This window comes from Mustela putorius, unplaced genomic scaffold (assembly GCF_011764305.1).
Source record: "Mustela putorius furo isolate JIRA1106 unplaced genomic scaffold, ASM1176430v1.1 tig00537227_pilon_pilon_pilon, whole genome shotgun sequence".
Lineage (NCBI taxonomy): Eukaryota > Metazoa > Chordata > Mammalia > Carnivora > Mustelidae > Mustela > Mustela putorius.
Window position 1 is genome coordinate 6,294,232 of NW_025422368.1, and position 13,126 is coordinate 6,307,357.

A 13,126-nucleotide genomic window follows, 5' to 3' on the forward strand; every position below is an offset into this window, starting at 1 on the left:
CAGCCACAAATGTCTGAAAAACCTACTATGCCTTCAACAATACTTGAAAATTCTACTACATTTCCCTAGTTGATTTACTGTCCCTCTCTCAGAGATGACTATTTTATATTATTCTCTTCAGACCTCCCACACTTCCTCCCCAATCCTCACATTTAGCCAGTGATCCTTCCCCAACACCGTATCTCTGAAAAAAAAGAAAAAATTTTAAATACAGAAGAAAAATTCCACAAGATCCCACCACCACATCAGTTGTAAATTCAATCAGCTGCAAATAACAGACACATACATCCCAGAAAAAGGAAAAAAAGGGGAAAAGATCAGTGTGACTTAAACAAATTGTTTTATTTCCTCCCATAATGAGAAGTTCAGAGATAGGCAATCTGGACTTGTGCTACAGCTCCACAATGTCATCAGGGACCAAGACTCTATCTTCCTTCACCGTTAGCAATGGTTTAGGTACACTTTATTGTCATAAGATGGTTGATCTTCAGTTATCATGTCTACATGCTAAGCAAGAAAAAGAGAAAAGACCAAAAACATAAACCAGTTCAGAAGCCCCACAAGACAACTTCCACTAACAACTCACCCGAACTTGGTCACATAGATATCCCTTCTGTAGTTGGAATAGAAGCTTGGTACCCTGCTCCCAACAAAATCAGGGTTCTGTTGTTATTGAGAAACAGGGAGAGGGGCACCTGGGTGGCTCAGTCTGTTAAGCCTCCAACTTTTGATTTCAGCTCCGGTCATAACCTCCTCAGGGTTGTGAGATCGGAGGAGCCCCATGTTGGGCTCTGAACTGGGTGTGCATCCTGCTTACAATTCTCTCTTTCCCTCTCCCTCTGCCACTCCCCACCCCTGTCTCTCTCCCTCTCCAACAAACAAACAGAGAGAGAATAAGGATAAATTACCTGTTTTCCTCTTTCACTAGAAGAAAAAAGAAGCACCAGAAGAGAAATTCCAACATTCCTACCACCAAATCTAATGGCCAGCCCAAATCTGTGCTCATCCTCTGGCTTCCTCCTATGTGTCAGTGGCTAAACTATCATACTCCTTTCCAATGTTAACCCTTTGAGTGGCGCACTAAACCCCTTCCCATTTCACTATTCTAAAACTTTGCTCCTGAATTCATTCCCTTTTCCTCACATCATCAATTTTCCCCTCCCTTTTGTTTATTCTCACTTGCAAATAAACATGCGAAAGTATCTCCCATCTTTAAAAAAAAAAAAAAATTTCCTTTGGGGGTGCCTAGGTGGCTCAGTCATTAAGGGTCTGCCTTTGGCTCAGATCATGATCCCAGGTTCCAGGGATGGAGTCCTATTTGGTTCCCTGCTCAGTGGAAGCCTGTTTCTCCCTCTCCCACTCCCTCTGCTTGTGTTCCCTCTCACTCTGTGTCTCTCTCTGTCAAATAAATAAATAAAACCTTAAAAAAAAAAAAAAAGAGGGGCACCTGAGTGGCTCAATGGGTTAAGCTTCTGCCTTCGGCTCAGGTCATGATCTCAGGGTCCTGGGATTGAGCACCCCCCCCAACCATCCAGCTCTCTGCTCAGCAGGGAACCTGCTTCCCCCTCTCTCTCTCTGCCTGTCTGTATGCCTACTTGTGATCGCTCTCTGTCAAATAAATAAATAAAATCTTTAAAAAAAAAAAAAAGAGTTTGACACAGTTATCACTTTCCTACTTGAAACATTTTTTTCACTTGGTTTCCAGGACACCACACTCCTCATGTTTTTCTTCTTACACCGCTGGCTGCTCCTTCCCACTTTGACTACAGGATGCACTTCCTAATTTTTAAAAGCTGAAGTGCTCCGGCATTCAATCCTTGGTCTTCTTTTATTTTATTTTTTTGGTCTTCTTTTATTCTATACTTTCTTCCTAGGTGATGTTACCCAGTTTCTATGCTGATGACTCCTAAATTTATCTCCAGTGTGACTTCTTTACACTTTAGCCTACTGCCTCATCATTTCTACTCAGATGACTAATACCCTACATCTCAAACTTAACATGTCCAAAACTGACACCTGATTCCCTCTATTTCCTTAAACCTGTTCCTCCTTCAGTATTCCCCATTGTTGCTCAAGCCAAAAACCTTAGGATCATGCTTGACTCCTCTCTTTGTTTCTCACTCTACATTCCATGCATTAATAAATTCTACCAATGCTACCTTCAAAAATATGTCCATACACTGACCTCCTTTTACCAGCTCCACCACTGGTCCACCCTGGTCCAAGTAATTATCACCTCTTATCTGCATTACTACAATTCCTTTCCAACTCATATTTTTTATTCCACACTTTAAAAAAAAATAAGATTTTATTTACTTATTTTACAGAGAGAGTGAGGGAGAGAAAGCACAAGCAGGGGGAGTGGCATGCAGAAGGAGAGGGAGAAGAAGGCTCCCCACTGAGCAAGGAGCCCGATAAGGGGCTCAATCCCAGGACTCCGGGATCATGACCTGAGCTAAAGGCAGACGCTTAACCAACTGAGCCATCCAGGTACCCCTTTTTTATTCTACTCTTAACCCCTTATAGTTTATTCTCATAACAGCTAGACAATCCTTTTAAAATCTCAAAGTAGAATATGTCATATCTATGCTCAAAACTATGAAATGGTTTCCCTGATTTTAGAATAAAACAGTCTTCCCAGGACTAATAAGAAAGACACTTACATGATCTAGACATTGATATACTTCTCTGATCTCATTTCAAAATAACCTTTCCATCACTTCCTCTGCTTTTATCTCACTGATTTTATTAATATTGCTTTAAAAAAGACATACACACTCAACCTCAGGCTTTTGCTCCTGATGTTCCTCTGCTTGAAATTTCTACTCTACCACCTAATCCATGTCTTTGTTCAAATAGCTACCTCCTCAGAGAGGCATTCTCAGATCACTTTAACTAAAATAGCCTTCCTCTGTAACTTTAATTTCTTTTCCACACTTTATTTTTCTTCATAGCACCCCAAAGCACCTGACATTATATTTCACATCTCTCTTTTTTTTTTTTAAGATTTTATTTATTTATTTGACAGACAGAGATCACAAGTAGGCAGAGCAGCAGGCAGAGAGATAGGAGGAAGCAGGCTCCCTGCTGAGCAGAGAGGCTGATGTGGGGCTCGATCCCAGGACCCTGGGATCATGACCTAAGCTGAAGGCAGAGGCTTTAACCCACTGAGCCACCCAGGCGCCCCATATTTCACATCTCTTTGTTATATACTTATTTTCTTTCTCCTTCACTAAAACATAAATTCCATGAGAGGGAGGACATATTTTGTTCATTGTTATATCCACCCAACACTTAAAAGGAATATTTGCATTGTAAGCTCTCAATAAATTTGTCCCATAAATAAATAAAAACAGATATTGTGGGGCACCTGGGTGGCTCAGTGGGTTAAGTCTCTGCCTTCTGCTCTGGTCATGATCCCAGGGTCCTGGGGTCGAGTCCCGTATCGGGCTCTCTGCTCGGTGGGGAGCCTGCTTTCCTCTCTCTCTTTGCCTGACTCTCTGCCTACTTGTGATATCTCTGTGTCAAATAAATAAATAAAATCTTTTTAAAAAAATATTGTTTTCTATATACACACAATGGACACTTTCCAGTCTTTACCCTGCTTAACATCTCTGCAGCATTTGGCATTGTACCAGTTCTCCTTCAGGAAACTCTCCTTTTCCTTGGACTGTGAAACCCAAGACTTCGTTTATAGGTTTCTTTTCTCTGCTTTAAATATGACCATTCTTCAGATTCCCTACTAAGGCCAAGTTCTCTAAGACCACCACTCTCCAAGCTCAGTGCATTCCTCATGAGTGGTCTTATCCATCTCCATCATTTACTTATCTTTATGCTGAAGACTCTCAAATCTGTATCCCACTCCTCTCTTCATACCTGCATATATGACTAACTAATGGACTTCTCCAGGTACCTATACCACAGACACTTAAAGCTCAAGACATGTCAAAGCTGAATTGTTAGCTTCTCCTGTGTCTCTTCTTCAGTTCCCATCCACTTCTTCCTTCAGTATTCTGATATCAGTAAAACAAAACAAAACAAAACAAAAAAACCACCATTCAATTAGCTGTTTAACCCCCCAAACTAAAATTAACTTCTATTGCTCAGTTTCCTTCAAATTCTGTAACCAATCACCAAGTCTGAAATTTAACAACAAATTAGGCACTTACTGTAATAATAAATTTGGGGGGCCCTGGGTGCCTCTGTCCATTGAGGACCAACTCTTGACTCTTCTTGGTTTCAGCTCAGGTCATGGTTTCAGGGTCATGGGACCCAGCCCTGTGTATGGGAGATGGGACAGACGGGGGGTGGGGGGGGGTTCTGTTTGATATTCTTTCCTCCTCCTTCTGCCCCCTCTGCTCATCTCCCCCATGCAGCGTGCACATGCTCTCTAAAATAAATAAAATATTTTCATAAATAAATAAAAATCTGGAGGTAGCTGGTTTCAAGGTTGGCTCAGCAGCTTCAGAGTGTCAGAGCACTGAGTTACCATCTCTTTGATTCTCTTTATATTAAGACGCTGAAAATCTTAATTGGCTATAGACAACACACCTTCACAAAATATTTCCAAAAGCAGAAAGGAAGGGGAAGGAGTGAAACAAAAGGTCCTCAAAGATGCAATCTCTTTTGATCAGGGAGGAAAACTAGAGCCAGGGCACAAGAGTGGAAAAGCACCTGGCTCTGGGGGTCCCAAACACATCAGGTTCAGCCACTCATCACTGACAAAATCCAAAGGCAGAGGAAAGAGTGGTGGTGAAACAAAAAAGGAATTTATTTCAGTGAGGCCAACACCAGGAAAACAGCAGACCAGCATCTCAAAGACTGACTCCAAAGTGTTGAAAATATTTCCAGGTATATATAAGGAAAGTGTGGAACAAGGTTGGTGGGTACATAGAGGTAGGCAGTGAAGGTTAAATTGATCATTGTCTTATGGTCAGTCATGAGGGGTGTTGCTGGCTCAGGCAGTCCTTATTGCTCAAAAGGGTAGTTTGGGTTCCCATCAGGGGATGCTTTGCCCACAAGGTCTTTTGCCTGAGTTGAGAGATAAGTTAGGGGGGCGCCTGGGTGGCTCAGTGGGTTAAGCTTCTGCCTTCGGCTCAGGTCATGATCTCAGGGTCCTGGGATGAGCCCCACATCGGGCTCTCTGCTCAGTAGGGAGCCTGCTTCCCTTCCTCTCTCTCTACCTGCCTTTCTACCTGCTTGTGATCTCCGTCTGTCAAATTAATAAATAAAATCTTTTAAAAAAGAGAGAGAGATAAGTTTGGTATGGGCCGCCTGGCTGGCTGTGACTCTTGATCTTGGGGTTATAAATTCGAGCCCCACATTGGGTGTAGAGATTACTTAAAAATAAAATCCTAGGGGCACCTGGGTGGCGCAGTGGGTGAAAGTCTCTGTCTTCTGCTCAGGTCATGATCCTAGGCTCCTGGGATCGAGCCCCTTCGGGCTCTCTGCTCAGCGGGGAGCTTGCTTCCCGGCCCCCCTCTCTGCCTGCCTCTCTGTCTACTTGTGATCTCTGTCTGTCAAATAAATAAAATCTTAAAAAATAATAATAATAAAATAAAATCCTAAAAAAAGAGAGAGATAAGTTTGGAAAAAAGAAGTTAATCCCTTAGAAAGTACAGACTGGGATGCCTGGGTGGCTCAGTTGGTTAAGCAACTGCCTTTGTCTTGGGTCGTGATCAGGATTGCCAGTATGGAGTCCCACATTGGGCTCTCAGTTCTGCAGGGAGTCTGCTTCTCCCTCTGACCTTCTCCCCTCTCATGCTCTCACGTTCTCTCTCTCTTTCTCTTTCTCTCTCTCATTCTCACTCTCAAATAAATAAATAAATAAATAAATCTTTTTTTTAAAAAAAAGAAAAAAGGTAAAGGCTGAGGTCAAAATGGAGGTAGTTGAGGGGCACCTGAGTGGCTTAGTGGGTTAAAGCCTCTGCTTTTGGCTCAGGTCATGATCCCAGAGTCCTGAGATTGAGCCCTGGATTGGGCTCTCTGCTCATCGGGGAGCCTGCTTCACCCCTTCTCTCTCTGCTTGCCTCTCTGGCTACTAGTGATCTCTATCAAATAAATAAATAAAATATATATATATTTTAAATGTAGGTAGTTAAAGTCCTCTTTCAAATCCATTTGCAGAAATACCCTAGCCAACTTCCCAGAACTAGGTCCAATTATGAAAGAGACTGAAAAAGCAAGTAAAAATCTGGTAAAGGGAAATAGGGTTCCCTTTGATTTATCCACTGGTTTTGAGCACATAAATATCCTTTAGAGAGAGAGAGAGAGAGAGAGATTATCTTGGCAAAGAATGGAAGAAGGTGTTTTTTGGAGGGGCAACCAAGATTGGTTTCCACAAAAACAGACATGGAGTTTGCATGTAATTAGGGAGAAATTTTAAACAAGTAAATTAATATATAAAGAAGATAATTTCAGGTTCTATAAATGCTACAAAATAAGGGGATGTGATAAAAAAAAGGGGCATATTTTGAAAATAAAACTGATAAAATATACTAATGGGTTTGAATGTGACAGTATGAGAAAAAGATGATTCAAATTCACCGACTCCCATTTATAAATGAAGTTGGAGAAAGATATTTAAGGGTCTAAAGTCATACCACTATTAACTGACAAAGTTAAAACTGCATCTAGTACTATCTGAAACCAATTTCCCCTAGACCATCTACTTGTGGGCGTGGGGGTAGGGGGTAGGAGGTAGCGGGAGAGAGAACACAAGACAGTATATGTAAATTTAAAACACTGCAATAAATAAGAATAAAAGGTCGAATATTTGAAAATATTTTGTTTGGTAATTTAATTGCTACTTTTTTTTTCCTTTCCGTATAGAGCTGGTTAAAGGAACAAAATATGTTGTGAACTATTGTGTTAAAACCGTAATATGGAACTATTAAAAATGTTGCTGACTGCGTAGAAGAGTAGCAAATGGCCATGATATTAAGTAGCAAAAATGGGAGTGGCTCAAATAGCAACACAGGGTTTCCCATTACACCAAAGACTTAAAAGAAATAGTTACAGGCCCTGTAACAGTCCAACAAAACAAACACCTAATAATCAGTTAAAATGTTAAGACAGTAGACAATACTGTGTTTATATTCCAGCAATAGATAACTACTATTTAGCTGTTAAATATACACAAAGTATATACATCTTATATATGATATAAACAAATAAACCTATGTAAATTAATATGGGTAAAAAAAGGAAAAAATGTCAGCCTTTCCTCTCAGGTACTAAAGAGGTAACAAAATAAACTTACCATTATTCAGTATTTTTCTGGCATAAAGATACCAGATTAGATTATATTTAAAAGTCCATTTGGATCTAAATTACTCTCTGAAAAGTACGGTGTCATCAGGGACCTAAAAAACCCTCAAATACTTCCTCATTCACAACAGGGGAATTCACAGAAACAAGGCTAGCAAAGCTAATGGTTTTAGGGAGATATCTGGGGACACATACAGGCCCACAGGAGCAAATCTCTGCAGTGAAAGCTCTAAGGTTCTGCGGAGAGCTAGAAGGAGGGAGGTGCCTGCTTCCAAAGGCTTCCATCCAGAGCAGACAGCAAAATGGAGTTAAGCAGGGTGGTTCCCTAACATTCTTTTCCTGATCCAGATAAACTAATTATTTTCTATCTTCTTTACGAATAAGTGAGACAATATTCAAAAATATTCCTGTTTCCAGTAACCTAGTTTGGAAAATATGTGTAAATTTTTATCTTGAGTTGAAAATCTTTTAACAGAAAATCATCATACCAAGAAAAAAAAAAGGAGTACAAAAAATATATTTATTAGAAATAAAAGGAAACTTCCTTGCTTGTATTCCAGGTTCATATGACTGGAAATTTTACATATACAAGAAAGTAAAAATGTGTGTGTGTGTGTTTGTGTGTATACACATACATATCCTTACAAGCCACACACACATATTAACAATGTAAATCTGTTATTTGTCTGATATGGAGGGTGAAGCCCTCACCAAATCTGAGCATGGTAATAACTGAATATGAACTGTGGACTGTTAGTTTCCCATTTACTTTTTTGTTACATACTATCAGTGGGAGGATATTTTGAATAGTGTAACAACAGGTTTCTCTAGGACCATTTTAAAGCCACACTTTAACCCTAACTAACCACTTCATGCATTACCAAGGGTTTACAAAGTTTATGATCTTGGAATAGAGTCTCCTGAAAGGCAGAGATGGGAAGGAGGGTATCAGCTACAATCGGGGCCTCCTAGAAGGAGGCTATAACCAATTGATCTATCATGATGTAACAGAAAGCAATTATTTTATCGAGTTTTTACAAAGCTCTGTATAACACAAGGATTCCTTACTTCCTAATGTCCTTCAGTGTCAATTTCCTCACTACCCAAGTTTCTGTCCTCACTTCTACAATTCAGCTACCAAATCTGAAATGTATCTTTGTATCCCCCTTTTTAAAAGCCCCTGGGACTGTCTCATAAAGTTGTTGGTTATGTCTAAAAATGGGGCCTAGTGGGCCTTTTTAACAGCTTTGATGTTCAATGCTTATGTACTACTCTTTGAATGACTGAAATATTTCTGCTTCCAACCTCTGGCACATTAGTTTAACGAACAAGTCATTACAATAAACCAAATAAAGCTGGTCTGTTTTCTAAACCTTGCATCCTCCACATTATCAGGTAGGTAAAGAATGCACTGCCTTTAAAAGAACCGAGGGCAGATAAAAAGGAAAACTCACTGACAAATTGTGGCAACATGAAAATAATCAGCCAAGCTATCCGGACCAGAATTTTCTGCATCTCATGGTGCTTCACCTTTAAAACTGGACAGACTTCTTAAGTTTTAGGGTTAGTCCAAATTAAGGCAAGCTTCCTTTCCCGTTCCCATTTGGTTGGTTTCTAAACCTGCGACCGCCCCCACGCCCAGGCCCTGGCGGCCATGCGCCGCAGACTGCAGCACCCGAGCTCACTGTCCGCAGGCGCGGCGGACCCCGCCCGGTAGGGCCGGCGCGGGGAGGGGGCTCTGAGCCAGAAACCCGCCTCTGCGGCGGCCGAGCTGGGCGCCGAGTGGGCGCGCCGGGACGGGGGAGGGGCCCGCGGCCGTGGCACCGCCTGGACCCGCCCGCCCCTCCCCGGACCGCTACTTAAGTGGCTCCAGCACCGCCCCCGACTCAGTGCGTTACTTACCTCGACTCTTAGCTTGTCGGGGACGGTAACCGGGACGCGGTGTCTGCTCCTGTCGCCTGCGCCTGCTAACCCGTAGCCATCATGGTGAGTGGGCCGCTTGGGGCTCCGCCCTTGCTCGGGAAAAGTGAGCCGGACCGTCTCGCGGGGGGCGTTAGTAAGGGATCTCGCTGTGGTTTTGGAAGGCTAGAAAATTGAGGCGAGAGGCCAGGGTGGGAATGGTGAGAATGGTTGGGGCCCGAAAGGGGGGCCGCCGCGTTTTCTTCTCGGACTCTGGGACGGCATGGCCGGGCGCCGGCTCCCCACACCGTGGCTGGGGTTCTCAATTAGCCCTTACCTTTTGGGCGCGAGACCCGAGACCCTGCAGTCTTTTCCCGCGCGTTCCCATCCCCCCTTCCTTCCCCAGCTTTTGGCGGGCGCGCGCGCGCGCGGGCTCCCCACGCCCTCACTTCCTCTCTGCCAGAAGCGCGGAGGCGGGAAGGAGCCCGACACAAAAGCGCAGGCGCGACCGTTACCTTCCCGCCTGGGAGTGGCGGGAGCCCGCCCCTGCAGTCTGCGCGTGCGCGCCGGGGAGCTGCGGGTGTACTGCTGTAGGGCGTGTCTCTGTTAGCCTCAGTTTTGGGGGTTTTTTTGTTGTTTTTTAACGAGAGCGATAAGGTGAATGTAAAGAACGACTCCTTGTTGGGTATGTTGCACTACGCCAGAGAATTAGGACAATTAGCTCCCAACAGCTTCAAGAGGCCATCTGTTTTTCCTTGGTCAGAGTTTAGGAATGCGCAGAGGAGCAGGTGGTGGCGGTGAGGGATTTTGAGGGGACAGAAATCGGATCTTGGTCCAGATCTGGGCCGCCGGTAATCCCCTGCTGTGCCCTGACAGATGTGAACGTGCTGGGCTTAGCCCAACGCCTGGGAGAGCAGAAGATGGTTGGCCATGGCAGGCGCCTCCGCAGACGTGGCTACTGCGTGTGGCTGCAGTTGCGCGGCCCCGGTGGCCACAGAGGCGCGGACGCGCGCTCACCCTGAATTGCTCATTCATCCTGTGCCGCAAAGCCCCGCCCTTTGTCCCTGAGGCCAGACATTTCCTCTGCACTGTTCTGGCCACGTGCTTCCTGCGATGGTCGCTGCCCGGAAATCTGGCCGCCTAGTCTAAAATGGAATTATGAGGCCTGAGCACTGAATGAATGGCCTCCCTATCTTCCTCTTCAAAGGAGGAAGCTGTGACTAAGCGCTCTTGGTCTGGAAAGAGGCCTTCCCAATTTAGATAGGGAGAAGAAATTCGTTAAAAGCAATGCAGATCGAGAAGTATAGTGATTCTCTCCTAGAAGAGTAATAAATTTTAGTTCATTTTAGAAGGGGGAGTTTGTGAGATTGATTATATAAATTATTTTGTTCTGCTTTACAGTCTTTACTAGATTAGCTTAGTACTAATTATCTTTTTTTAATCTACTTTTCACAGCGTGAGTGTATCTCCATCCACGTCGGCCAGGCTGGTGTCCAGATCGGCAATGCCTGCTGGGAGCTCTATTGCCTGGAGCATGGCATTCAGCCCGATGGCCAGATGCCAAGTGACAAGACCATCGGGGGAGGAGACGACTCCTTCAACACCTTCTTCAGTGAGACCGGCGCTGGCAAGCATGTGCCCCGGGCCGTGTTTGTAGACCTGGAACCCACAGTCATTGGTGAGTTGGCCTCTGTAACCTGGTGAGCTCCCCCGGGGGGTCTGGGACAGGAGGTCTGTCTTGGAGCCCCAGGGACCCCGTGAAGTTGAGCAGGCTTGTGCAGGTGGTGAGTGATGGGGGGCTGCTGTGTTTGCCTTTTCCAGATGAAGTTCGCACTGGCACCTACCGCCAGCTCTTCCACCCTGAGCAGCTCATCACAGGCAAGGAAGATGCTGCCAACAACTACGCCCGAGGGCACTACACCATTGGCAAAGAGATCATTGACCTTGTCTTGGACCGAATTCGGAAGCTGGTATGTTTATTCTCACGAAGTAAATAATGATCCTAAGGAAGACACTTGAAATAGGTTCTTTTCATCTCAGACACCGAATTAAAGTGTAATGGAGTGAGGTAAACTATTCCTTTATAGTTTTTCTTTAAAAATCCAGTTAAAGCATGAACTATTTGGTGTCATGTAAGTAGGAAATGCTTAGTAATTCTACGAAGGTCTCCATGTAAGCGTTTCTTGTCAAAATAAGATCTGTATTCTTGGACTTGTATGAAAAGTGACAATATATTTACTTGGGATATGTTGCAAAGAGCAGTAATCCTACGTTTTCTCTATTTCTTTTTTCTACCAGGCTGACCAGTGCACAGGTCTTCAGGGCTTCTTGGTTTTCCACAGCTTTGGAGGGGGGACTGGTTCCGGGTTCACCTCCCTGCTGATGGAACGTCTCTCTGTCGATTATGGCAAGAAGTCCAAGCTGGAGTTCTCCATCTACCCAGCCCCTCAGGTTTCCACAGCTGTAGTTGAGCCCTACAACTCCATCCTCACTACCCATACCACCCTGGAGCACTCTGATTGTGCCTTCATGGTAGACAACGAGGCCATCTATGACATCTGTCGTAGAAACCTCGATATTGAACGCCCAACCTACACTAACCTTAACCGCCTTATTAGCCAGATTGTGTCCTCCATCACCGCTTCCCTCAGATTTGATGGAGCCCTGAACGTTGATCTGACAGAATTCCAGACCAACCTGGTGCCCTATCCCCGTATCCACTTCCCTCTGGCCACCTATGCCCCCGTCATCTCTGCTGAGAAAGCCTACCATGAACAGCTTTCTGTAGCAGAGATCACCAATGCGTGCTTTGAGCCAGCCAACCAGATGGTGAAATGTGACCCTCGCCATGGTAAATACATGGCTTGCTGCCTGTTGTACCGTGGTGATGTGGTTCCCAAAGATGTCAATGCCGCCATTGCCACCATAAAGACCAAGCGCAGCATCCAGTTCGTGGACTGGTGCCCCACTGGCTTCAAAGTGGGCATTAATTACCAGCCTCCCACTGTGGTGCCCGGTGGAGACCTGGCCAAAGTCCAGCGAGCTGTGTGCATGCTGAGCAACACCACAGCCATCGCTGAGGCCTGGGCTCGCCTGGACCACAAGTTTGACCTGATGTATGCCAAGCGTGCCTTTGTTCACTGGTATGTGGGGGAGGGCATGGAGGAAGGGGAGTTTTCTGAGGCCCGTGAGGACATGGCTGCCCTTGAGAAGGATTATGAGGAGGTTGGTGTAGATTCTGTTGAAGGAGAGGGTGAAGAAGAAGGAGAGGAATACTAATTACCATTCCTTTCAGCCCTGCAGCATGTCACACTCCGAACTTAAGCTTCAACATTAGCTGACAGGCGTTAAAGCTTTTTGGTTAGATTGTCTTCACTTTTAACTGTGATCATGTCTTTTCCATGTGTACCTGTTGCATTTCTCCATCATGTCTCAAAGTAAAGGCTTTAAGAAAGAAAGTTTGACTTGTGTGCTTTTTCTAAATTGCTTTTCCAATTCGGGATGTCCTACCATTCATCATGTCTGGAAAATAGCTGTAGGGTGGTAATACCAAGAATCCTATTTGCTGTGTAGCCACCTCTGGGGACAAGGGAGCACACTGGACTAGAAAAGCAGGAGAGCTGGATTCTGACACTGATCTGTTAATATCACCTCAACCAGTGTTAGAATCTGAAAGCAGCTTAGAAAAATGTTAGTTCAGAGCTAATCTAGCTTATTGGTCAGCGAAGTTTTAAATGTCCTACAAACCCATGACTGCTCTTTAAAGGAGTGCTAATCTACCAACATAACGAAGAGTCTCAAAATGACCCTTCTACGGGAAAACAGAGAGACTTGAGCATGATGAGGTAAAAGCTGTTTACAGCCCTGTCATAAGTTGTGGGATCATAATACCTGCTGATAGCAAAAATTCTACAAGAAAACCAAATAATAAGCTGTGTGCTTAAAAAACAAGGCTGAG

General features: G+C 44.3%; 1 protein-coding gene and 1 long non-coding RNA gene across 2 annotated transcripts; one reads left to right on the forward strand and one right to left on the reverse strand.

Annotated features, from left to right (window-relative positions):
• Positions 1–321: 321 nt before the first annotated feature.
• LOC123390022 lies at positions 322–5,119 on the reverse strand. Its single transcript, XR_006604679.1, has 2 exons — positions 4,170–5,119; positions 322–507 (listed from the first exon to the last, which is right to left on the reverse strand). It is a non-coding gene; the product is annotated as an uncharacterized LOC123390022 (long non-coding RNA).
• A 3,985-nt stretch (positions 5,120–9,104) lies between these two features.
• On the forward strand, positions 9,105–12,626 carry LOC101680276 (tubulin alpha-1B chain). The gene is made up of 4 exons (XM_045072973.1): positions 9,105–9,255; positions 10,624–10,846; positions 10,990–11,138; positions 11,467–12,626. Exons 1-4 carry the CDS (start codon positions 9,253–9,255, stop codon positions 12,445–12,447), a joined length of 1,356 nt encoding a protein of 451 aa, XP_044928908.1. The 5' UTR covers positions 9,105–9,252; the 3' UTR covers positions 12,448–12,626.
• The last annotated feature ends 500 nt before the right edge of the window (positions 12,627–13,126 follow it).